At 49.4% G+C, this 25,181-nt stretch overlaps 1 protein-coding gene across 4 annotated transcripts in view; it reads left to right on the top strand.

The window, feature by feature from the left end:
- The window catches only part of Mlph (melanophilin), a 41,257-nt gene that overhangs the window by 4,012 nt on the left and 12,064 nt on the right, over positions 1-25,181 (top strand). For 2 of the 4 annotated variants that reach the window (XM_038338530.1, XM_038338527.1), the window contains exons 2-9: positions 3,408-3,541; positions 14,756-14,977; positions 15,087-15,199; positions 17,791-17,900; positions 19,293-19,412; positions 20,928-21,129; positions 22,448-22,587; positions 24,770-24,853. In XM_038338530.1, the coding sequence (XP_038194458.1) occupies positions 3,432-3,541; positions 14,756-14,977; positions 15,087-15,199; positions 17,791-17,900; positions 19,293-19,412; positions 20,928-21,129; positions 22,448-22,587; positions 24,770-24,853 (1,101 nt within the window). In that variant the 5' untranslated portion in view covers positions 3,408-3,431. Of the gene's footprint in view, positions 1-3,407; positions 3,542-14,755; positions 14,978-15,086; positions 15,200-17,790; positions 17,901-19,289; positions 19,413-20,927; positions 21,130-22,447; positions 22,588-24,769; positions 24,854-25,181 lie in introns of all 4 variants that reach the window. The other 2 variants (XM_038338529.1, XM_038338526.1) reach the window with 1 other exon arrangement.

Genomic DNA, 25,181 nt, shown 5'->3' with positions numbered 1-25,181 from the left:
TGCATTGGCTCCTCGTGGCACTTTCTTGGCCACACCAACCAAGGCACCCCCTAAATACATTCCTCCTAAACGCCACTGTGCTGGAGCTTGAGAATATTTTGAGGGGTGAGAGAGAAAATACTGAGGAGTTATCTTTCACCAATTTGAAGACACAGGACGGTGTGGCGGAAGGCGGCTGTTCTAGCTGGCAGCCGGGGACTCTGGAAAGTCACTTTGCTTTTCTTCCTTGCTGTGGAAAACAAGACCCAACAAAAGTCACTCAAGGAAGGGTTAGTTTCACTCCCAGTTGGGGGTAGGGGGGAGGCCTGGCAATAAGAGCAGCTCAAGCTGTGTCCGCAGGAGTGTGAGGCAGCTGGTCACATTCCACCGGCAGCCAGGCTGCAGAGAGGAATGCCAGCACTGAATTCAGTGGTTCCTTTCGCTTCAGTCCAGGACCCCCAGCACATGCGCTGCCCACAGGGTGGGTCTCCCTTCCTCCATTAAACCTCTCCAGAAATTCACTTACAGGCATGCCCAGAGGTGTGTCTTCTAAACATGCCCTAGCAATGCTGAAGCATACATGCATAGGCAGCCTGCTTATATTGGGTTTCATGGTCTGAATTGACGAGGATGACTGACCACGTCTCCCTGGTCTCTTCCTCAAGGTTCCACCGAGATACGAACTCAGATCGCTGGATTCAGAGTCCAGAGCGTTAACCATTACACCACGGGAGCTTGTGCAAGTTGTGGCTTCTAGGAGATCCCAAATCTAGTCAGGTTGACAATGAAGATTAATCATCAAGGTCATTTTTGTTGCTAGTTTTGAATTTTTGTGTGTGAGAGACATACATATCTCGCCATATCGCTCATGCTAACCTCCAACCTGAGATCCTCCTGCCTCAGTTAACTGAGTGCTGAGGCTATGAGCCATAATTAATGGCCAAATTAAAGTACTTCTCTGACACACAGCCTGTTCTTCTCAAACGGTCATGCTGACTGCTCTTGATTGTTCGGTGGCTCTGAAAGGGGGAGGGGTGTATCTCAGAATTTGAAAGCAAGATGGAGACTTCCAGGTGGTTGACAGGTCCCTCATGAGAGCACCTGACTGGTCCCTTTCCCTATTATTCCCAAGAAAATAAGTCAGATCCTCAAGGGAGACTCACCAGAGCCTCCCAGTACCAGTCAATTCCCAGTCACACAAAATATGCCTTTTTGGCATCTAAGCACAGTCCTCTGGAGAACCATGTGGTTCCTAGAGCCATTTAGACTAGGGGTCACCCATGGGCGTCCCTCATTGCCTGCTGCAAACAATGGAGAGCATAGAAAGCACATATGTACCAGGGACAAACAGAGTTACTGTCCCCAGGGGGCTTAACAGTAACATGACCTCGCTGACCACTAAGAAGTATGAAGAAACTTCAGAAGCGAGGAGGTAGGGAGTGACCAGCAAAGGAGTGGAGCCCGTTATGTTGTCGGAGAAGGCCTCTGTTGGTCGCGGGTGTGCCACGTAGTCAGTGAAGATGCCCGAGGGAGTTGTCAATGATGCCCCTAGTTTTATACCCAGATATAATGCCATGTTGATATGACCTGTGAGAGCCATGTGACACCTCTACAAAAAGCCAATATGAGAGCCTATCTTTCTCTGCTTTTCTACATCCCCATCACTGGCCTGCCTCACACCCACTGCGCACCCAACAGAACGTGCTGGCTGGGTCTGTTGGTGACCACTAAATGCACGACTCTCCCCCGCAGTATTGCCACCTACAGGAATCTGAGGACTAGCTGTACAAGTTCTCTCTAACATGCACGTGCACGCGCACACGAACTGCCAGAGGAGCTGAACTAGTCCTCTCTAACACGCCCACGAACTGCCCAAGAAGTTTGTCAAAATGCAGCCTCCTAGTCTGCAGGGCTCGGTCGAGCTTGGGCATCTTTATCCTAACCAACTTCTAAAGCAGGCTGCCAGTGCAGTGACTTTTTAGAGTAAAGTCACTAGGTTCTGCCATCTGTCTTTCTGATGTCTGAATTTTTCTGTCTGTGTTCATTGACATGGACATTATTAACAAGGATATCGGATTTGGAGAACTTCAAAATCTGAAGTCTGAGTCCATGTGAGGGTACAGATACATAGTATCAAAACTCACGAGGCTGAGGCAGGAGGATTAAGAGTTTCATTCTAGTCTGGGTTACACGGGAAGACTATGTCTTAAATAAAATTAATTACATTTTAATTGATTAATCAAAAATCTGGTTTGAGTTCCACTCCCTTGGGTCATCTAAACACAATACACCAGTACACTCAGGGCCTTGCTGCTCTGACTGCTACCGAGCCATTCAGAATCCCTGTGAGTCCTGGCTGTTGCCGTGGTCAGGTGACCTTAACATGCACTGGGCACAAACTCCCAGTGGACAGTCTGACAGCTGACCTCTCCCTGTGAGCAAAGTTGCAGGCTCTAACCGTCTTGCCCTTTCGGGTGTTCTTTCTTCCTTTAGTCTCAGTGTGGGCCGTGCATGAATGTTCCTGGAGCAAGCACATTTGGCATCATCCTAGTAAGACATTGTTAGGTGGGGTCTCTGTGCCATGTGTCAACCCTAAGCAAGCAGGCTCCACTCCCCAGAAGACCATAAATCTTTCAGATGAATAGGAACTATGGTGTCAGTGTCTGTTACCTCGTTGCCACAAAAGCGACTTAAGGAAGGGAAATTGGGGCTCACAGTCCTCAGGTGACTGGTAGGGTGGCAGAAGTGTGAGGCAGGTCACACTGAGTCCACAGTCGTGACGTGGAAGGAAGGAGATGAATGCCAGTGCTCAGCTCCCTTCTCGTCTCTCCTTTCCCTTCAGTGAGGGACCCCAGCCCATGGGATGCTGCGCTGCCTACACTCAGAGTGGACCTTTCCTCCTCAGCTAAACCTCTTGTAGCTATACCCAGAGGTGTGTCTTCTAGATCATTTTAAACCCAGTCACTTTGACAGTGGAGATTAGCCATCATGACTACATGGGGAAAGAATCTCCAAAGCTCCCCTGCCCTCTGAGACCAGCATTGTCAGCCCTGAAGATCACGGGCAATGGCCCTAGGGACTCAGAGCTAGGCTAGACTTAGACACGCTCTCTTCTTTTCTGAACATATGTAATGGGGGACAACAGGCACTCACCTCACAGTGGGAACAGTGAGTGTGGCCATCTATACCCCAGGGGCAAGAACTAATTCCCTTACACATCTACTTAGTCCCATGTATTTAACTGTACAAAATTTATTAAATGACCCTATTCCCCGGCCAGGTATTTAAAAAAAAAAAAAATTTGTCCCAGTACAGACATCCTGGGGGGGGTCCATGGGTGTTTTTAGGATCTGCCTCATACTTTGTGACTTATTTGCTGTCCCTGGGGCCTCCTGGCATTGACTGGTTGTGATCCCATGACTTTTCAGGTGTGGCTTGGATGAAGCACAGAGATGGGGAAAAAGCTGGACCTTTCTAAGCTCACAGACGAGGAGGCCAAGCATGTATGGGCCGTGGTTCAGCGGGACTTCGACCTCAGAAGGAGAGAAGAAGAAAGACTTGAGTAAGTGTCTGACTGAGCTATGGAGTTCAGGTCCTCTGATGTCCCAAGTGGCCATCACCTCAGGTGCCCGGGTGGTGCAAGGCCAGAGGTACTAGGTAGGCAGAATGGATGGAAAGCCATGCCTTGGGAAATGGGAAATGGCTTTCATTGCAAACTTTGAGTTTCTCGTTATGAAAATGAGGCTTCTGTTCTCTGAAGAACTCCTTTGAACTTGACTTTACTTCTGGGCACTGTCTCATGAGCCACATGGTCCCGAGGTCCCACCTTCAAGAGAGAAAAGGGGCTAACTGTGCTGTGTGAGGAACGTAGTGTGGTTTTTAATCACTTGGACACTGGGATTTGGGAAGAGGCTGGCTTCCATCCTGTTCAGTGATGTGAGGGGTACCCCTCTCCCTGGGTGACCCCAGTCTGTGTACCTCATTCCTCCCATCACCTAAGCCAAAGTTTACTTCATTGCTTGTACTTCTCTCTGCCTCTGCCCACAGGAAAGGTTTTGAGTCTGCCTGGCAACTATTCTCTTCCCTGTGTCTTTTGGGGTCAGCTTTTTGGGGAGTTGGGAGGAGACCCCAAGTGAAGAATGAACAGCAAAGGAAGGCAACTCAGGTCAAGCATGGGCTAGGAGCAGACAACATGGCTCTAGGGATTGGCATGTAGGGGTTTTGGGGTTGGGGGACATGGCTCATCTGACCCCAGTATTTAAAGCCGGGAGGAAAGAGTGTCGTAGAGGGTTCCTGGGGAGGGAACTCAGAGAAAGCCCAGAGAAGTGGCTGTTAGGCACAGAAGAGACTCTGGGTCCCAACACAGAGTGGGGTCCAGGACAAATCGCTGAAAGACATGCCCAGTTCAAGGCCAGCACACAGTTAGAGGTTCTAGTATTATGGGAAGGGTCCAGTCAGCGCCATCTCTCCGAGTCACCTCCTCTCTTCTTCCTGCCTTGCTCTGCCTGTGACCCCTGGGTCTTCATCATGAATCAGCCCCATCTTGAGCCAGTCCCATCACCACTCCACCCTTGGTTGGCTTGGGGCAAAGCCTGTTTCTGCCACCAGCCTGATGCCCACAGCAGCCTGGATCTACTTTCCAAGCAACTGGCATCCAACGTTATCACTAGCTCTCTTTCCACCCAAGAGTTGAACTGGTACTCCGCTCCCATCTCCAGAGCAGACCTTGCTGTGGCCAGCCTTTGTTTTAAATAAATGGCAACTGGTACCTTCGTTCACACTGACATGCAAGGGAAGCGAAGTATAGGGGTACCAGGCAGGCACCACCTTCCCAGGGACCTGGAAGAGGTCAGGCCCCTCGCCCATCCCTAGTTTAGTGAAATTCCAGGTGTTTTTGCATGCCGCTGGATCACTCCTTTGTAACATCTGGCTTTCCTTGTTCCATGCTCTTTTGCTCATTTCTCCCCGTGAAGAAAACACACCCCAGGTTACTTCTAAGTACTCTTTGGCTAGGAAGCATCTTGCAAGGTGGGCTAGTCACAGGCAGGGTCCCTGCTGTTTGCACAGAATGAGCCAGCAGGGGTAGACATAGCTGTCCCAGAACAGCAGCCATGGGGCTAGAGAATGGGTTTATTAAAAGTTCCAAATGTCTATCAGGTGGGGAAAGGTTGTGCACAATACTCATCACAGAGGACCAGGGTGACATCTGCAAAGGGGGCAGTGATGGAAAGTCAGCAGCAAAACCATTGAGGCCCAAGGGGCACACTGACTTTCACTGTGCACACACAGCTGGCAACAGACCTAGGGCATAGTCATGCGGCAGAGGGTTGACAGATTTCTCCTGGTTCTTCTTGAGGTTGCTGCCCAGTCCCATGTTCTCTGTTCTGGGAAATCTATGGATAAAGGGCAGCCCTGCTCTTCTCTGTGACTTGCCTGTTTGCAAGTCCAGCCTGAACCCCAGGAGGTAGCAGGGTACAGGCCATACAGAGGTCCTGAGGCAGGTAGGAAGGAGCACAGTGAGGTTCCAACAAGAGGCTTAGGCTCCCTGCCCACTCTGGACGGGGGTGACTCTTTGAAAAGGCAAGATTGAAACCGGCACAAAAAAATTTAAAAAAAAACCAGGTTCTTGGTGGTACAATTGGCCCAGCAGAGTGAGCTGATTCAAAGAAGAGTCCCATTTCTTCTGTCCCAGGGCTCTCTCCAGTGGTGACTGACATGCACCAGCTGTGGCCTGGAATCCCTTCTTGTGATTTGCAGGCACAGCATGCTTGTTGCATGGTGTCCCATGATACTCACTCTTTGTAGGTGCTTATGTGTAGCAGGGTTACTCTTCAGGGTAGAGGGACCCATGAGTCGCGCGCTTCGCTGCTTGTTCATGGGATAAAATGCCCATCGCGTCTTCCTGACTGGCTGGTGTCAATCGGTTTTGTAAGGAATCTGTCAACCGCTCAAAGAACAAATTCATCCTGTACTGTTTAAGTTTCTGCATACCCGAGTGCGTTTGCAAACCTCACCCTGATGCCTTCCACTGATGAAGGAAAAAGAAAACTACAGCCTGATGACGTCACCACATTGACTTCCCAAAGGCAGATGACAGAAGCCACCACCCGCATGTGGCTATTTGAATTCACTGAAGTTAAATGAAAGAATATAAGGCCTTGGTCTCACTGGTCACTCTTCAAGTGTCCCCAAGCCATGAGCATGTGTTGTGACTGCCATTGTTCCAGCCCCCCCAGATGGCAAATTTAACGATGAGCTTCATGATGGATTTCTTGGAATCCATTAAAAATAAATGGAAAAGTAAGTTGACACTTGACATGGGCAGCTCACAAGGCACTGCTGAGCAGAAAAAGCAAGTTGTGGAAATGTAATTTTATTTTTAAATATATATCATAATAGCAAGCTTGGTCCTCACTTTCCTCTCTCAGGAGAATGTGTGTGCTGATATCCAGCCTCTCCCTTCTCTGGCTCCTTTGCTGGTGATGTCTAGACTAGATAGATAGATAGATAGATAGATAGATAGATAGATAGATAGATAGATAGATAGATACCTTTGGAGGGCCCAAGGTCCTAAGCTCAACCCTTGTCTTTGTTCTATGTGTATTCAATCCCCTATGACCTTATCCAGTCTTAAGGGGTTTGGTTTATTGCTTTTTGTAGAGAGAAGGGTGGAAGGGGGTGTCTGAGGGCTGGACCCAGGGGCTTACTCTACTACTGACATACATACTTAACCATGCCCAAGGTCAAATGGCACTGCCCAACCTGCAGTGGACAGAATGTTGTGCAGACTATTTCCCAGTATGGCAGCCATTCACCCACTTCCATGCCTATAAGGACTTGATGGGACTACCTTTTCTGTTTGATTTTATTCTATATTTCTTAAATTTGTATGTATATGAGTGTTTCATATGCATATGTGTATGTGCACTGCCTGTGTGCAGTGCCCATGGAGGCCAGAAGAGGGCATTAGATTCCCTGGAGCTGGAGTTGCAGACAGTTGTAAGCTGTCATGCTGGTGTTGGGAACTGTACCTGGGTCCTCTACAAGTGCTCTTAATCATGAAGCCATTTTCCAGCCCCTGTTTTATTTTATTTGGAACTTAGGTAACATAATACCTATGTCCAGTCGTCAGTAGGTGACACAGTAGGCCTAGACAGAAAACCAAGACTCTTCTAAATAGACTGTTGATTCAATGAACCCCTGTTCAGCTCTCAGACTGGACATCTGATAAGACTACTCAAGATTTGTGTCCCCCAAGATCTCATCCCCATATCAGTTTCTAAAGTCAAGCTCCTGAGGTCATGCTTATTCCTTTCCTTTCTCATTCATGTATCCACAAGCCCATTAGAATACGTTCCCAGTACAACAACAGTTTACTGACTGCAATGCTAGCCCTAAGTCAAGCCACACCAACTCTACACCAACTGAAGGAGACTCCTACCCACTCCTTCCTTCTGCCACCTCTGCCCTCTTGTCTATTCTTCCCATAGACCCCAGTGTCATGGCTTAAAAACAGGACTCCAGTCAGGTCTGGTGTGGGAAGTCCATCTGTCTGCTTTGCTTTTATTGGTTAATAAATAAAGCTGTTTCAGCCAGTGGCTTAGCAGAATAGGGCAAGGCAGGAGTTCCAAGCAGATGGAGAGGGGAGAGTAGAGGGAGTCAGGAAGAAGCCATGTAGCTGCTGCCAGGGACAGAAGCCTCAACTGGAGCCCGCTGAAACTTTGCTGGTAGGCCACAACCTCATGGTGATGCACAGATTAATAGAGATGGGTTAGTTTAGGATATAAAAGCTAGCTAGAAATAAGCTTAAGCTATTGGCCAGACAGTATTGCAAATAATATAGTTTCTAAGTGATCCACCAACACAGGCCACTCTCTTATTCTCTAAAGAACATTCCATTGGGTTTAATGGTGCAGCTACCTTCTCATTGTGGCTCATGGGCCTCACCCCTGCCCACAACCTCCTAGGACAGCAGCTGAGTGGCTTGCTGGTTAGCCTCTTGTGTCCTCACCACACAATCCTGCTGTATGTCACCAGTGTCTGGCACGGTTACTAGTAGGCTCTACAGCCAGCAGTCACACAATGACACTTGGTAGCTCAGGTTGGCCTCAAACTCAGGATCCTCCTGTCTCAGCCTCCTCAGCGCTGGGTTTATAGGAGTATGGCACCATGTCCAGCTCAGCTCTCTGTCTTTTCAGCCGTGTTTAGTCTATTGGCTACACACATCACACACACACACACACACACACACCACCTACACACATACACACACACACCACATTCACACACACACCTCACATACACACATACACACCACACCACACACACACACACACACACACACCACCTACACACATCTCACACACACACCACATACACACATCACACACACACCACATACACACATCACACACACACCTCACATACACACATACACACCACACCACACACACACGCACGCACACACCACCTACACACATCTCACACACACACCACATACACACATCACACACACACCTCACATACACACATCACACACACCTCACATACACACACACCACACCACACACACACATCACACACACACCTCACATACACACATACACACCACACCACACACACACGCACGCACACACCACCTACACACATCTCACACACACACCACATACACACATACACACCACACCTCACATACACACATACACACCACACCACACACACACACACCTCACATACACACACACCACACCACACACACACATCACACACACACCTCACATACACACACACACACACACACACACACACACACACACACACACACACACACACACACACACACACACACACTGCTCGCTCTTTCCTTTGAAGCTTGTCATTGAAGGAGCTGACCGCTTAATTCCATGGTCTTCCACAACCTGAAGTTTCCTGGCTAGCGTCTCTCTGACCTTTGGATCCTTTGTCCTGAGTTGTGAGAAAATTCCAGAGAAGTGTCTCTTATCTCCCATACATTCCACAGCCACAGGTGTCACCTAGGCTTTAAAAAGCTTTACATACAGAAAATATAATCACATGTTATTCTTTTTATGCTATACAAACTCGGCATTGCCAAAGCAAACCTTGGGGGGAACACCCATTTAAGCCTCCACTGGTAAGTCCCTCCCTCCTGGGACACCCCCATCCTGGACCTCAGTACGGGCCTGCTACTATGTACAAAGAAGGGCGGCTCAGTAGGGCTCGAGAGCCTGCGCCCTGGTCTTGCCTCATGCCCTAAATATTAAAGTCTTCTCAACATCTCTGCCTCTGTGTGTAAGGGTCCGATGCTCAGCTGAGGCTGTGGTGGAAATCACTGGATGGTCCTAAAAGCCGGGAAGAGCAGCCAGCCGATGCATTGCCAGCCTTCATGACTCACGTCCTTGGGAGGGGAATAACTGGGGTATGCTTTAATGGCACATCCTGTCCAAGGGACGCAGCCCACAGATCAAATATTAGACCTGCTAACCTTCCCAAAGGCAAATAGGTGGTAGTGTGGGTTTTGGTCTCTGCAAACACACAGGAATTCCTGAGATAATCCATGAAAGACCTGTCAGTGTGAGACACAGGCACACACGCTGGCTCATTTAAAAGTCAGCAGAATGGGCTGCAGAGGTGGCTGCGGGGTTAGGAGCACTTTCTGCTCTACTAGACGAACCGGGTTTGATTCCCAGCACCCACATGGTGACTCCCAGTCATCTGTAACTTCAGTTCCAGGAGATCCGATGCCCTCTTCTGGTCTCCGTGGGCACCAGACAGACATATAGTGTGCAGACATACACAGAGGTAAAACATTCATGCATACAAAAGAAAACTAAAGTTAAAAATCAGGAGAGAAAAATAAGACAACGCCAGTCTCCCTTAGCTGATCCATCATCCCCACAGACAAGCAGATAAGGGCTGCGGAGAACAGCGGCTGAAACCGGAAATGAGCTGCCTGTGCAGGGGCTGGAGGTTAGCGTTGGTGTGCGAGGGCTGATGGGAGTCTCTGCTGCTTGGCTCCGGACCCCTCCACTCACACATCACCACCTGCTTTCTCCCCAGGGTTTTCCTTACCACCTGGACCAGTCCTTTCCCAGAGTCTTCAGGAAGGCTGCCACGCCCCTTCCCGCACGCGCCTGACCCTGGGTCCTGCCTCCTTCCTTCAGGTCTCCGCTTCCACTCCTGACTCTTTCATATCCTCTGCATCCAGCAGCAGTCTCGGCCGGTCACACTTCCTTTGAGCAACATGTTGCCATCATTTTGTCCTGCTTTGGATTAGCTCTTCTTTCATAGAGGTTGGGGTAAGGGGCATGTCCTCACACTGCTCTTGGGAGTGCTAAGGAGTCTGAGTTTTCCTCTTGAGACTGGGTTCCACTTGACTGGGAGTCACCTATGACCCTTCTAATGTGCAGACCCAGCTCTCTTTTCAGATTCTTTCTTCTGGTTGGGAGGGGTTTGTGTGTGCCCCTGTGACCTTGTGGTCACCTTCACACTGTGCAAAGGGAAGGCCGGTTTCATGTTTCTTGTCTAATCTTAGTCCCAAATCCTCAACTCTTGAACCAGAAAACTGAATTCTGGTGGTTTCTCAATTCCAGGCTCTTCTGCATGCATGCATGACCTCCTCTCCTGGAACCATCTTTTTTCCTCGTGAGTCTCCTTCCCTAGATCGGCTCAAACTAAAAATGGGGGTTCAAAGGAGATTTTAGCCAGGTGACCTTCACGTAACACAGGCCACAAGACACCAGCTCTACATCTTTAGCCAATACCCTCTTTTTCTTGGTTTTAAGAATGTGTCAACAAATCTTGAGGTTCCCTCCTTTCAGATAACTCTCGCTTGTGTTAATTTGACATAAAACTAGCCAGCACAATTAACTCTTTGTCAACTTGACAAACACAACAGTGTTAAAAGCCATATCTTTTCCTTCTTTGTACTTCCCCAAGAACACACACTAATATCAACATTACAATATAAACATTCCAAATTGTAAAAGTTTCCACACACTTTAATAATTTAAACACTAGAAAATAAAAATCAGTCTCTTAGAAATAGCCAGTCTCTTTCAAGATCCAATTTTTTAAAAGTCTCTTAACCATGGACGCCTGCAAAATCGAAAATATGTCCTTACTTCCAAAAGGAAGAACCAGGACACAGTCACAATCTGAACAAAGTAAAACCAACTCCAAAGACTAACTCAATGTCCAGTTATTTAGGATTCACTCGTGATCTCCTGGGCTCCTCCGTAGGGCTGGAGTCCCTTCTCCAGCTCTGCCCTCTGCAGCACACAGAGCTTGTCTTCTAGGCTCTGGCTCCACTGCTGCGGCCGCTCTTGATATTCATCCCATGGTACTGGCATCTCCAAAACTCTGCTGCAGCTGGATTGCACTTTCTCCTATAGCCCTCCCCTTCATGGTTCCACAGCCCTGCATAAGCCCTTCCGTCCTGGGCTTCAACTGCCACTGAGGCTGTACCTTCCCCCATGGCTTCTCCCGGCCTCTCACAGTGCCAAACCTCAGCTGCTCTCTGTGACCCCCTTCATGTCTTCAAAACCAGAATCACCTGGGCAGCTCTTACACTACCAAGTTCATCTGCCAGGACAAGGTAAAACCTTGGCTGCCTCTAAAGACAGCTTCTGTGTGCTGACTCTCAGGAAACATTCACCTCACTTCTCACCAGAAGACCTCACCTCACTGATGCTGGTTTCTCCTTAGAACCACTGCTAATGCGCCAGTTCCAGCTGACTGACGCCAAGCACTCCAGCAAAACAAAGGGTCATTCTAGCGGTTCTGTCTTCTTGTCAATCACAGCTGATTCTTGAGCCCCAGCGAACCAGAACTATGAGGTCTTAACTGACAATAACTAGTGCCCCGCCCCCAGGGTCTTTAAACTTCCCTCTGAAACTTCACAAGCCGGGGCTCCATCCTTTTCATTCCCCTCAACATTCTCGTCTGCCAAGCTCCTACAAAGCAGCCCACTGAGCTCTCAAGACTCAATGGCTTTTCTAGTTCAGAGTTCCAACGCCCTTCCACACTCCTCCCCCAAACATGGTCAGGTCTGTCACATCAATGCAATACCCCACTCCTGGTACCAACTTGTCTTAGGTAGGGTTACTATTGCGGTGATGAAATACCATGACCAAAGAAACTTGGGGAGGAAAGGGGTCATTTGGTTTCCACTTCCATGACACTGTCCATACTCGAAGGAAGTCAGGACTGGAACTCAAGCAGCTCAGGAACCCAAAGGTAGGAACTGATGCTGGGGTCTTGGAGGGATGCTGCTTACTGGCCTGCCTCCCATGGCTTTCTTAGCCTGCTTTCTTATAAAACCCAGGACCACCAGCCCAGGGGTAGCATCACCCAGAATGGGCTGGGCCTTCCCCCATCAATCATTCATTAAGAAAATGCCCTCCAGCCAGATCTTAGGAAGGCATTTTCTCAGTTAAGAGTCTTTCCTTTCAGATAACTCAAGTATGTGTCAAATTGACATAAAACTATCCAGTCCGAGTAGCTAGTCATTCCTGTTCAGAAATGGTGTGTTATAGTGTCTGAAATGGTGGGTGGTGCCAAGCCTTTCAACACTGTGCCTCTTCTCGTGAGTTCATATCCAAGACACAGTTGGGCTTATCGAATAAGTATAGTATGAGAATAACAGCACAGCTAAAAATAGAACAGAATGGTTATAAAAACATATCACAAGAACTATAAAATTTAAATGTGAAAAAAAAATCAGCAAATGAGTTAATGAACTCAATAGAGAACTCTCCGAAGAACTATGAATACAGTCGATACTTGGAAAGGGTGATCACCATCCTTGACCTCAGAGAGATGCAAATGAAAAACTGCTTTGCGATCCCATCTCACCCCAGTCAGAACGGCTACCATTGAGAAAACCACTGACAACAAGCGCTGGCAGGGATGTGGAAAAGAAGATCCCTTATTCTCTGCTGTCATAAATATAGACTCGCTCCAGCCACTGTGGAAGACAATATGGAGGTTCTTGGAAATAGAACTCAGCTATGCCAGGCCTGGGCATGCGCCCAAAGTGTTCTAAGTCAGCACACCACAGAAACACTTACCGTCTGTGTTTATTGCTGCAGTATTCAAAATACCCAGAAAATAGAACCGGTCTAGACCACCATCAACAGATGAATCAATAAAGAAAATGTGTATGTATGCAGAGGAATTTTAACATGGCCATGCAGAAAACTGTAATCATGTCATTGGCAGCAAAAGTAATGAAACCATAAATCTTTATGTTAAATGAAGTAAGTCAGACTCAAAAAGACCAGCGTTAATATTTGTATGCATCTATTCATGTTTACATCCATGTGTTTGTAGGTCACAAAACCAGACAGAGGACCATGAAAGGGGAGGAAGAAATCCATCTTTTATTTATTTGTTTGTGTTTTTGTTTTGTTTTTGTTTTTTTTTTTTTGTTTTTGTTTTTTGAGACAAAGTCTCTCTATGTAGCCCTGGCTGTCCTGGAACCCTATGTAGACCAGGCTGGCCCCAAACCCACAAAGATCTGCCTGCCTCTACCTCCTAAGTGCTGGAATTAAAGGCGTGCACCACTATACCAGCCCAGCTGGAGGAAGGAGGTGGGAAATAGAGAAGGTAATGGATTCCACGTAAAAGGAAAGTTTAAGTAGGAACTAACTAGGAGAGGAAAAGGAACCAGCTTGATGGGGGTGTGGAGGGGAGGGAGATAGTTGGGAACAAAGTATAATGACGTGTGTGAAGATACCATGAGGAAGCCCAATGCTTTGTAGTCTAAATAAAAATGTATAAAAATACAATATTTAAAATCATGTTCTCTCTCTCCGTGTCTCTGTCTCTGTCTCTCCTCTCTCTCTCTCTCTCTCTCTCTCTCTCTCTCTCTCTCTCTCTCTGTCTCTCTCTCTCTCCTATACACACCCTTCTTTTTCTTGTTGGCCATGAAAGTAAGCCAGTGCCACTTCAAGCCAGGTGTACCCTCCCAGCACACCTCAACTCTCCCATGCTGGGGTGTCCCCACAGAAATCGAAGACTTGAAAGTCCTCAGGAGACAGTGGTCCCATTGCCTTGCTAATTTTTCTCACTCGAAACAGATTACCGTTATCCTGTCTAAAACTGAAAATATTATGCTTGGCAGGTATTCTGTGAAACTCAGGACAAAAGGGGTGCATTCATTAGGATCTGGGGTACATTTTCCAGTCAGTTGCAGCTGGTTCCACTTGGCAGACTCGCCAGGAAGCGGTGTTATTTTAAACCAGATGGTCTCGAAGAACAGGTTTCTCCTGGGACTTCCGGGTGCAGGGTGGTTCCTGTCTGGAGACACTCCAAGCCAAACACCTAGGTCAGGTTCTGTAAGAGCAATCCTGGGCCTTGACTTGGTGCGTGCTGGAAGACGTCCAAAACCACCTGCTGAGTAAATGTCAACGGTCCTTGCCTCGGGATTATCTGGCCCACAAGAGAAAGCATGGGGCACAATCGTAAATGCCACAGCAATGCTAAAGGGCAGTGCCATTCTGTGACAATCATAGGTTTGGACTCTAGCCTACCAAAATTGGATATGATTAAGCCTGACCTGTTTGTCCCCTCCAGGAAGATGGCAAACTGGAGTTCTGATGATGGCCAAGATGCCCAAGAGTGCCTTCTGCACATGGAAGTACCGCGTGCGCTTGCGCGTGAGCGTGCGTGGGCACATACTCACACTGCCTGCACTCATCCACCTCATGTAGAAACGAGCCATCTGATGTTTTTCTTGGTCCTACATTCTTCCCAGGGGACTGAAGGGCAAGATACAAAAGGAGAGCTCGAAGAGGGAGCTGCTGTCTGACACAGCCCATCTGAATGAGACCCACTGTGCCCGCTGCCTGCAGCCCTACCGGCTCCTCGTGAACAGCAGAAGGCAGTGTCTAGAGTGCGGCCTCTATGTCTGCAAAAACTGCAGCCACGCCCACCCAGAAGAGCAGGGCTGGCTCTGCGACCCCTGCCACTTGGCCAGGTGAGCCCCGGAGGCAGAACGTCCCTAATGGCTTCTAAGCCTGTTGTGTCCCTTTGGTGGGGCTGGCTGGGGAAGACACTGCCTCAGACCTGCGCTCATCTCCCCGCAGAGTCGTGAAGATCGGCTCCCTGGAGTGGTACTACCAGCACCTGAGAGCTCGGTTCAAGCACTTCGGGAGTGCCAAAGTCATCCGGTCTCTCTGTGGGCGGCTGCAGGGTGGCGGTAAGGGGAGGACTCGGCCTGGGGATGTTCCAGACATCCTTTAATGTTGAAGAACTGCTCCAGTGTGGTTGGTTGGCTTTTGTGTGACACAGATCTCTGAAGCTCTCAGTCATGGTCCAGCCCCCTGAGATTTCCAGTTTGCTCTAAACATCCCCAATATTTGAAGTCAGTGGGTTTTTTTTCTAAAATTTTACACTATGTTGAGGATTCAGAGCCAGGGAGTCAGCCATCTGCCACTTAGAAGTTGACAGAGTTTCCCTTTAGCCATCTAGAAAGTGGTGGGAATTAACACTTCCTGCCTGGGATAATCTGCCACTCTCAAAACTGTCTCCATGAAGGCCAGGAGGTGGCGCTGTGGGACAAAAAACCGACATAGAGGCACTTCCTCACAAGCCACTTGGTCCCAAAGCTTTATTCTCCCCAGCTGGGCTCCTGTAAACAGAGCAAGTTAAGACACAGCTGAAGGAAGAAGCTGGCACTTAACACTATTTTATTCTTTAAATATTTATTAAAATTAATCGTGTGTGTGTGCGTGTGTGTGTGTGTGTGTGTGTGTGTGTGTGTGTGATATGTACATGTAAGCACAGGTCCATGGATGTTAGAAGTTCATGAAAGCACCTGGGTCTAAAGTAACAGGTGCATGTGGACCCCACCACCACCACCACCCAATGTGGGTGTTGGGAACCGAACCAGGATCCTCTGCATAAACTGTCTGTGCTTTTGGCCGCTAAGCCATCACATCAACCTCCTGGAGGGGACTTTCTTAAAAGGGGAAAAAAAAACTAAAAGAGCAAAGTTTCTGTTCTGATTGACTTGACATGGGCATGAATGGTATCATTGCAGACCTTCTGAGCGAGGCCTGTTTCCAGGCAGGCTTCATGGGCTCTTCATGAGCAGCCTCCATGTGGAAAAGGAATGGGCTCTCGCCTGTTGCCAGGTGCCCAGCCATCCCCTCTTCTTACCAACGCCCTATGTTTGCATGCAGGTGTTCCTGGCAGACAGCAGGATTTACTTGCTGTCAATAGTGGGACCTCAGCTGTCTTCCTTTTGTTTTTTTTTTTCTTCCGGGAAAGTGAGGTTAGGACATCCCTGGTCTGTGGCAGGAACGTGGGGAAAACCCTTCAGACTTGTCTAATATGTTTGATCAGATATGTGTAGCTTGGACCTGTGTCCTCAGCATAGAGAGAAGTCAGAAGTCATATCTGAACGGATCCTGAAGGCTGGGGAGGGGTGCTTAGCTTTTGATGTCACCCCAGGCAGTAAGCCGTTGCCTCCACAGCCTGCAAGCTTGCTTCTACTGACACCGACCCCTCCCATTCTGCCGCCCTGCAAAGGTGGTTCTGCCCACCATACTCCCTACAGATTCAGGCTCAGACTGAGCAGGCATGGGTGGTAGAGGGAAGGAGAAAAATCCACCTGAGAATCCCCCAGGCCCACAAGCCAGGAGCCCAAAAGTACAAGGCAGGAAGAGGGTCCCCTGTGTCCCTCCAGCACTTTCCCAGGTGGCTATTCATAGGCAGCAGAGCCACAGGCAGGATGAGGGACGAAAATGGGGTAAACTGACCAAGGCCACTGTGAACTAGGTCACATCCTGAGGAACCAGAGCCATCTGAGGCCTGGCTCACCTTAGAACAGTATCCTGCTGTGGAAATAAAGAAGACACTATGCAGGGTTTCTGGGTGGATGGATGGATAGATAGATAGATAGATAGATAGATAGATAGATAGATAGATAGATTAGATTTATGGATGGATGGGTGGATAGATTGATGGATGGATGGATGGATGGATGGATGGATGGATGGATAGATAGATTTATGGATGGATGGATGGATAGATGGATGGATGGATAGATAGATTTATGGATGGATGAATGGATGGATGGATAGATTTATGGATGGATGGATGGATGGATGGATGGATGGATGGATGGATAGATTTATGGATGGATGGATGGATGGATGGATGGATGGATGGATGGATGGATGGATAGATGGGTCACTGGGTAGATATAAGGAAAGTTAAGGAAGAAGGGCAGGTATATGGTGGTAACCAGGTGCTTGGCTGGGTAGATGGGTAGGTGGATACATAAATAGAAGAAAGAAGAGTGGGAGGGAGGAATAGAAGGAGGGAGGGCACCTTAGTTACTTTTCTATTGTTGTGAAGAGTTTATTTGGGGATTATGATTTCAGAGGTTTAGGGTCTATGACCATCATGGTGGAGATCATGACAGCAGGCAGGTGGCAGGCTTGTCACTAGAGCAATAGGAGAGAACTCACATCTTGAGACACAACCATGAAGCAGAGAAAGGGTAGCTAGGAATGGTACCAGTCTTTTGAAACCTCAAAGCTCAACCCCAGTGACACACCTCCTCCATCAAGGCCACACCTCCTAATCCTTCCCAAACAGTTCCACCCACTAGAGAAAGGTGTTCAAATATATGAGCTTATGGGGGCCATTGCTATTCAAAGCATCACAGGTGGGCAGATGGGTAATTGGCAGGTGAGTGGAAAAATGGATGGATCAAGAGACAGTTAAGTGGCCTCCTGGTCTAGCCCTCCGAGGGTGGAGCAATGCACCTGTTTGTTGCAGGTGGATCTGAGCCAAGCATGGGGGAAGGGAGTGGAGACAGTGAGCAGACGGATGAGGATGGAGACCTGGATGCGGAGGCCCAGGCCCAGGCCCAGTCCCTCAACACCAAAGTAAGTCCTCCCCAGGCACTGTCTCTCTCCCCAAAAGCCATACCTCTGCTTCCCATCCCTATGCCTCTCTGCTCCCTTACACCTCCTCCGAACCAGCCCATACCTCAGGCTCCTGCATTTCTCCCTACCCCCATCCCATACCCACCTGGGAACCTCTGTACCTTCAGTGGCTCCTCATCTCCAGCATGGGACTCTCTCCCTCCCTCTCTCCCTCCATCCCTCCCTCCTCCCTTCTTAAGCCCCTCCCTTCCGAAGCCTTTCCCTCCTGAGCCCTTCCCTCCTGGGGCCCTCCCTCCTAAGCATGGGAGCCCAGTGTTCACTTCAGAGCTCCAAAACTCCAAGGTACAGATGGATAAATCCCACTGCCAGGCCTGACATGGCACTGCAGGTGCCATGACAAAGAGTGTACAGGACAGACCTGTGTCCAGATAGCTCAAGGGACCTGCATGGGAGTGGCCCTCGCACCTTCCAGATGGTGGAAATTGTCTTTAGAAGTGGTTGTTTCTCTTCTCGTTCATCTTTTACATTAGTTTTGGTGGTGGAGACAGGTCAGGTGGTGCCTTGGTTTGGGGACAGGATGGCAATAGTGAGTCAGAGGGAGAAGGACGTGGGTTGGAGAGTGTGAGTTTGGCCTCTGAACCCTTCGAAGGTGACAGCGCCGTAGAATCAGATCTGAGAAAAGCTCCGGAGATGCTCAGTCATTTTTTTGCACAAGATCCGATTCACACCGTTTTCTGAGCTCATGGAATACAACCCAGACAGTGTCTAGAACATTCTACAATAAAACACACATTTAAAGGATCAGAGTAATTGTACCGAGGGGTGGTAGCAGTTGTAAAGAGATAGATAGATAGATAGATAGATAGATAGATAGATAGATAGATAGATACATACATACATACATACATACGTACGTACATACATACGTACATACATACATAGATACATAGATAGATACACAGATAGATACACAGATAGATAAATAGATAGGTACAAAGATACACAGACAGACAGACAGACAGACAGACAGACAGACAGACAGACAGACAGACAGAGTGGTCACCTTCTTCCACCCATAGTCAGTGAGCTAAATATACCTGAAGTCCCAGAATGGCTTCTGTGTGGATTACCTTCAGCACTGCAGCAACCCCGACCCGAGGAGCACCTGGCTGGCCAAGAACTCACTTTCCATACAGCACAACTAAGGCCCTGGGTACAGTGCCACTTCTGATGGGACAGATACTATGGGCTCATGAGCCACCTTTGACCTCAGGGCTGCTTTGGGGCTCAGTTTCTAGTCAAAGCTGGGTGCCCTCGGGGGAGGTTGCTGTCTGAAGTCTGAGTGAGGGGCTGGGGAGGTTTGACCAGTCTTGCTTTTCTTCCCTCGAGAAGAAAAAGCGCCTGCTCTCCTTCAGTGACTTGGACTTTGAGGAAGACTCGGGACACTCCATGCAGCCTTGCAGCCATACCCTGGGCCTGTCCTCTGTCCCTGAGTCAGAACACAGCCTGCAGGTCAGTGCACTCCTGGTAGGAACTGGAGTTGAGGGGCAGGTGCTTGGGTCTTAGTTGGGATTGTACCTGGGGACACAGTGTCCTATAGTCAGTTGGTCACATCAGACTCTCAACCGGGAGACAATTGGAGATGGGATGTGGGAGAACAGGACTCGGAAACTTCACATCTCCCAAGGCCAGCATCTCAGGATACTGAGCAAACACTTGCAGAGGTTGGGGCAAGCAGGAACTAAGGCCAAGTGGGTGAGTCGGGGGCCCAGGATGTGAGAATTGGTGCTCAGCCTAGAAATAAAGACTTGGGAGGGCAGAATGGACAATGGCATCCACTAAGGAGCCAGACAGGACCCTGCATTGAGCTGCACCCGTGCCTGGCAGAGACATCAAGCACTTCATTGTCAGACTAGGCTGGTCTTGAGAGTAAAGACAAATGCTCTTACCGCACTCTGCTCGTTAGCCATGTGATCTTGGTCCTTGGAAAGTTTTTGATGCCTTATCTGCTCACTTCGGAAGAAGGCTGATAACCTCTGCCTTTCGGGGTTGGTTTTGAGATGAGAGTCCATGCCTGGCGTGCACGAGACGTGCAGATAGGCAATAAAAAGAGTTGTGAGGACAGGAGCTAGCACAAGGCCAGGCAGGTCAGGTTTTGTTGTGAACCCCCCAGCAGCTCCTGGGCTCGGGCAGTGATGGACTGAGCTAGGTAGGGTTGAGCCTTCTGATCCTCATGGAAGAAGAGGATAAAAAGCAGGGGTCACAGAAGCCAGCCCCTAAGGGAACCCTGGGTCACAGAAGCCAACCCCTAAGGGAACACTGGAGTCACAGAAGCCAGCCCCTAAGGGAACACTGGAGTCACAGAAGCCAGCCCCTAAGGGAACACTGGGGTCACAGAAGCCAGCCCCTAAGGGAACACTGGGGTCACAGAAGCCTGTCCCTAATGGAACACTGGGGTCACAGAAGCCAGCCCTAAGGGAACACTGGGGCCACAGAAGCCAGCCTCTAAGGAAACATTGGGTCATAGACCCTGCTTCTCCAACTCCCCTTCCCCCAGAACCCATGCCACTCCACCAGCCAAGGTCAAACTATTAAGATGCTGGGTCAGTGACTTCTGGGAGCCCTTAATACATAGATCCCTTGGGGACAGTAGCACCATGAAGACCCCTCAGCCTGGGGGCAGTCTGCTTAGGAAACCTCACCTCCACCCTTTGACCCTCTGGCCATCAAGGGCCGCTACAGTAGACACAGTAACCGTGTCCTCTCTCCGAAGAAAAAAGTAAAGTCTTGGCATGAATGTTTTCTGAGTAGCCCCTGGCTACTCAGAAATGCTTCTGTCTCCTGTCTGATGCCTGGGCCCAGTGTCCCGGGGAACCCTGGTGTCACAGACATGAAGCAGAAGGGCGGTAAATGCTCTTGGCACAGTGACTGGAAACAGAACTGAAGAGCACCGTGCCAGAGCAGATGGCTGTCTAGTGTCCAGTCAGTACCATCGGAGCAGGCAAAGCTGACAACCCATGCGTTCAGTCCCTCTCAGGTGAGCCCTACTCTGAGGACACCACCTCCCTGGAGCCCGAAGGCCTGGAGAATACTGAGGCAGGGCCTTTGGGGTGTCGCCTCAGTCCAGAAGAGAAGCCATATAGCTTGCTCTCCAGAGATGATGCTCACACGGAACTGGACCCGCCTGGAGCATCCTGCAAGAGGACCCTAGGGACCACAGCTATGCCTGGTAGGTACTCTAGTCAACTTCTTTTCTGAGGGGCTCTGGGGGTAGGAGTCCCTAAGAAGCCAGCCCCTCCCCCTAATTTACGTAGACAGACTGGCCAGTTCTTTTCAGGTAATTGTCCTGCAAACCTCATGGACCTTTTTCTGCCTGGCTCAGGGCTTCTCTGTGAGGTCTAGAAATAGCGAGAAAGAAGTTAAGCTATTCGTAGTCCCCTGCCACTGATACAGGGTAGGGACATGTCAATTTCCTCAAAACGGCTACAGTTCCACCAAGACCAAAGCTACACTGGAAGATCCACAAAGCAGGTCCCGCTCACCAGGAGACAAAGAGCCAGAGAAGGAAACCGGTTCCGGTTCGGTTAGATTTTATCAGACCGTTTAGTCTTCCAAGTGGAATCCCCAAGGATGCCTCTTCCTGCACCCAAGGGTGCTGGTGTGCCGGGTTCAGCAGTTCAGACACGGATTAAGTTAGAGTTAATGAGGTCACAGCCACAGCGCGCCCTCTGCCCGCACGCGTGCAGCTGCTGCAGGGAGAGCTGTCTGCTCCTGCCTCCTTGTTGGTCCTTAGAGACTGTAACCTCATGTTCCCCACAAGAATTAGGGTCCTGGGAACAGAAATGGGCTTCCACTTGTTCCCAAAACTATGAGTGAATAAGCCTATCCAGGGATAAGATTCTATATTTCTTCCTATGACGGCATGACCCTGGATCACGTGGAAGAGGCAAGTAGGAGAAGACCCAGCAACGCCAAGCAAAGGCCCTTGTGCTTGGGAGGTTCTGAGAATGGAACCCAAGCAGCAACATTCATTGGTCCTCACACAAGACTTCCCGCACAGCATCTCCTAGAAGGGGGATGGGGGAATGTCAGAATGGAGATGGGGAGAAAGGAGTGTCAGGGTATGGCCGGCTCTTCTCTTGATGGAGCAGGCTGTCCCCAAGATCAGGGACATGATGATATGGTTTGCCACCAGGTCATATGGCTTCCCTGCCCCTCATTGTCATTGCTAGGAAAAGCAGCAATTTCTAGCTTGCCCCAAAGTTGTAGGGACTAAATGAGATAGTCACATGTGTTGCCAAATGGGCAGTAAATTAGCAACGACAAGTGCGATCTCACAGGGAGTCAGAGTATGGGCTGGATTTGGGTATCCTTGGCACAGGGTCTCCCAGGCTGCATTGGAGGGACTGCAGTGTCATCAGGCAGTTTCTGGACAGGATTCATATAGCTCAGGGTGGGACCTGCGAAGCACCAGACACAAGCAAGGGGCAAATGTGTTCCCGGTCTCTTGACCCTTCACTCAGCTCAAACCCCATCTTTCTCCAAAGGGATAGATGGTGTCAAAAGCAAACAGCTCCCCTCCCAGTACCTGGCTGACGTGGACACCTCTGATGAAGACAGTCTCCAGGATCCCAGGACAGCTTCCCAGCATTCCAAGAGGAGGGCCCGGGCTATGCCTGACACGCAGGTAGTGGGGTTTGAGAGAATTCCATCTTTGTGTTTCTCTGGATGGATTTTTTTTCTCTTTCATGCCAAGTTGCTTTAAAGCAGCTGAAGCTTTCTGCACTTTTAGACATAAAATTGCCTATATTATAGGGATATATATGCTTTATTGAAGTATATTTATGTAACATAAAGTTGACAAAGTATTCCAGTTCCTCAAAATGTTAAAAGGAAGGAAGGGAAGAAGGGAAAGAGGGAGGGAGGGAGGGAGGGAGGGAGGGAGGGAGGGAGGGAACGAGGGAGGGAGGGAGGGAGGGAGGGAGGGAGGAAGGGAGGGAGGGAGGGAGGGAAGGAGGAAGGAAAAGTCATGCATGGTAGCTAATCAAATGAGTTGAGAAACCGAGACAGAAGGATATATAGCCTGGGCTACATATCCAGACTCCGTCTCTAAGAAGAAATTAAAATATAGTTACCACCTGGCTCTTCCGTGATAATGCACAGAATTGTAATTAATTTTGATTATATAGGCACCAAGATTGAAATCAGAGTCCCCAAAAGACATCCATATAATGTTGATTTGGCCACCTGTGTCCAAATCTGCCTTTAAGAGACAGATTTCCATGTTTAAGCAAGGTTTAGGCCACACTCCTTCCTGCAGGAGATGGTGACACGTGCATCTCAGAAAGGCTGAGTCCAGAGTTCTGAGCCTGAGCAGGACTTATTTAACCTGCTATGAAGGTCACACGCACAGGAAATGGGTAGAGGAGGGAATTCTGATGGGAGAGACTGGGAGAAATCCCCACCCCAGGCTGGAGATGGCCTCGAGCATGCTAGGTGAGTGAACTCTCTGACACTGAGTCACACAGCCGCAGCCCTTGGATTTGGGAGACAGGCTATCTTTCTGTAGCTCAAACTGATCTTAAGTTTGCCATTCTCCTGCCTCAGGCCTCTCAAATGTTGGGTTATGGTGTCCCTACCACACCCAGGCCTTTTATTTTCCACAGGGAAAGTGAGGCTGCTCATCTCCACCCTGTGCTTGCCTCCATCTTAGCAAAATGGGAGACTCCAGTTCTTCTTGAAACCCTAGTCCCTCATGAGACCCTTTGTGTGGTGGGTTTGTCTGCAAAGTTCTAGAGGCTCCAGCCACCAGGCCGAAGTTGGAGTTGCCTGAGCTTCTTGTATGTCTCACAGGCCTGGTGGTCGCCACTTCTCCACAGGGCCTAGCTACAGCCAGGGCCTCATCAGAAAGCCACCGCTGAGCCCTCTGAGCCAACTGCCCTGTCTCTTATTGTGCTGGCCCCTCTGAGCCTCTGCCTTCTTCGCCAGTTCCAGCTTCCCAGCCTCCCTAGTGGCTTGTTTTCTTACTCACCCCATGTGGCATTCACAATGACAGTCTTGGCCCTTTTTCCTCTTTCCAAGTCCCCACCTGTGCTTCCTGGGCCAGTAGACAAAGGCTACGTGCTGACAGCACCCTGAGGATATCGATCACTGTCAACACAGCAAACACCATGTGAACCCTCAGTCATGCCCACCGAGGGCAAGCCTGGGCACTGGGCTCACATACACTTGCGTTGACATTTCCAGTGAGTGGTCTTCCCCTCTGCAAGTCCTCAGTGCCGTGGTAATTACCCACCAACAATGGCAGCTTCCCACCCCTGTGCGTGTCATTTCCCTTTCATGAGGCCAGGCGAGCCGTAAATGAGATAATGCGGGACAGAGAAGCCGCCCGCGAGGAAGCAGAGCGAAGAGGAATCGATTTTCTGGGCTCTGTCTGAGAGCTAATAGACTAGCTGACTCAAGAGTCTGGTGACTCAAAGAGATTAGGAAGCTGTGCTTTGGGTCACAAGTGACCCAGGGCTCTTGCTACCTAATGACTTTGGTCACCGTGTCCAGCTTAATGCACATCTTCCTGCGCTAATCAGCCAGGACAGTGACAGGAGCTGCCCAGTGACAGACACGGTCACCTCTTTCAGCTGCCTTGAGGTCTGGTTGGGTTGCTCATCTCTCCTACATGGTCCCCCCACCCCAGTCACATCCTCTCTCTGTTCCAGCACCCTTGGTGTCAGAAAGGCCTTGTTTCACAGTTAACCTCCAGGGCCGTGTCCTAGCCAGACTTGGGACGAGGAGGAAGACCGCTGTGCTGGTGGGAGTTGCAGTGAGGTCCTCTGCTATAACCAGACCACTGTTCCTCTCTTCCTCTGCTGCAGATTTTGGAGTTGAACAAGCGCATGTCAGCTGTGGAGCACCTGCTGGTCCACCTGGAGAATGTGGTCCTGCCACCCTCAGCCCAGGTAATAATACCCTAGGCTATGTGAGATCAACCCACAACCTCCCCTTAAGGGAGGTTAAAGTCCACTTTGCGGAAGTATCTCAGAGATCTTGCTTGGTTGGTGCACAGTGGATAAATGAGGTTTCCTACATAGCCCATCCACAAGAAGCCGCCCAAGGCTGATCACAAGGTGACACAGTATGGGTAGGTATCACATTAACTCTTGTGAGATGAATCTTCATCTAGCTGTTGACACCTTTGGGTGCTGAAGCTGGACCGGCATCCCCAGCCTGCACTTACCTCACCGAAGAGACTCATGATTCTCACACCTCTTCCCCATCCCTAAGTCA

This window comes from Arvicola amphibius, chromosome 8, assembly GCF_903992535.2.
Source record: "Arvicola amphibius chromosome 8, mArvAmp1.2, whole genome shotgun sequence".
Lineage (NCBI taxonomy): Eukaryota > Metazoa > Chordata > Mammalia > Rodentia > Cricetidae > Arvicola > Arvicola amphibius.
Note: the sequence above shows the minus strand (reverse complement) of the source record. Positions and strands in the feature narration are given on the sequence as shown.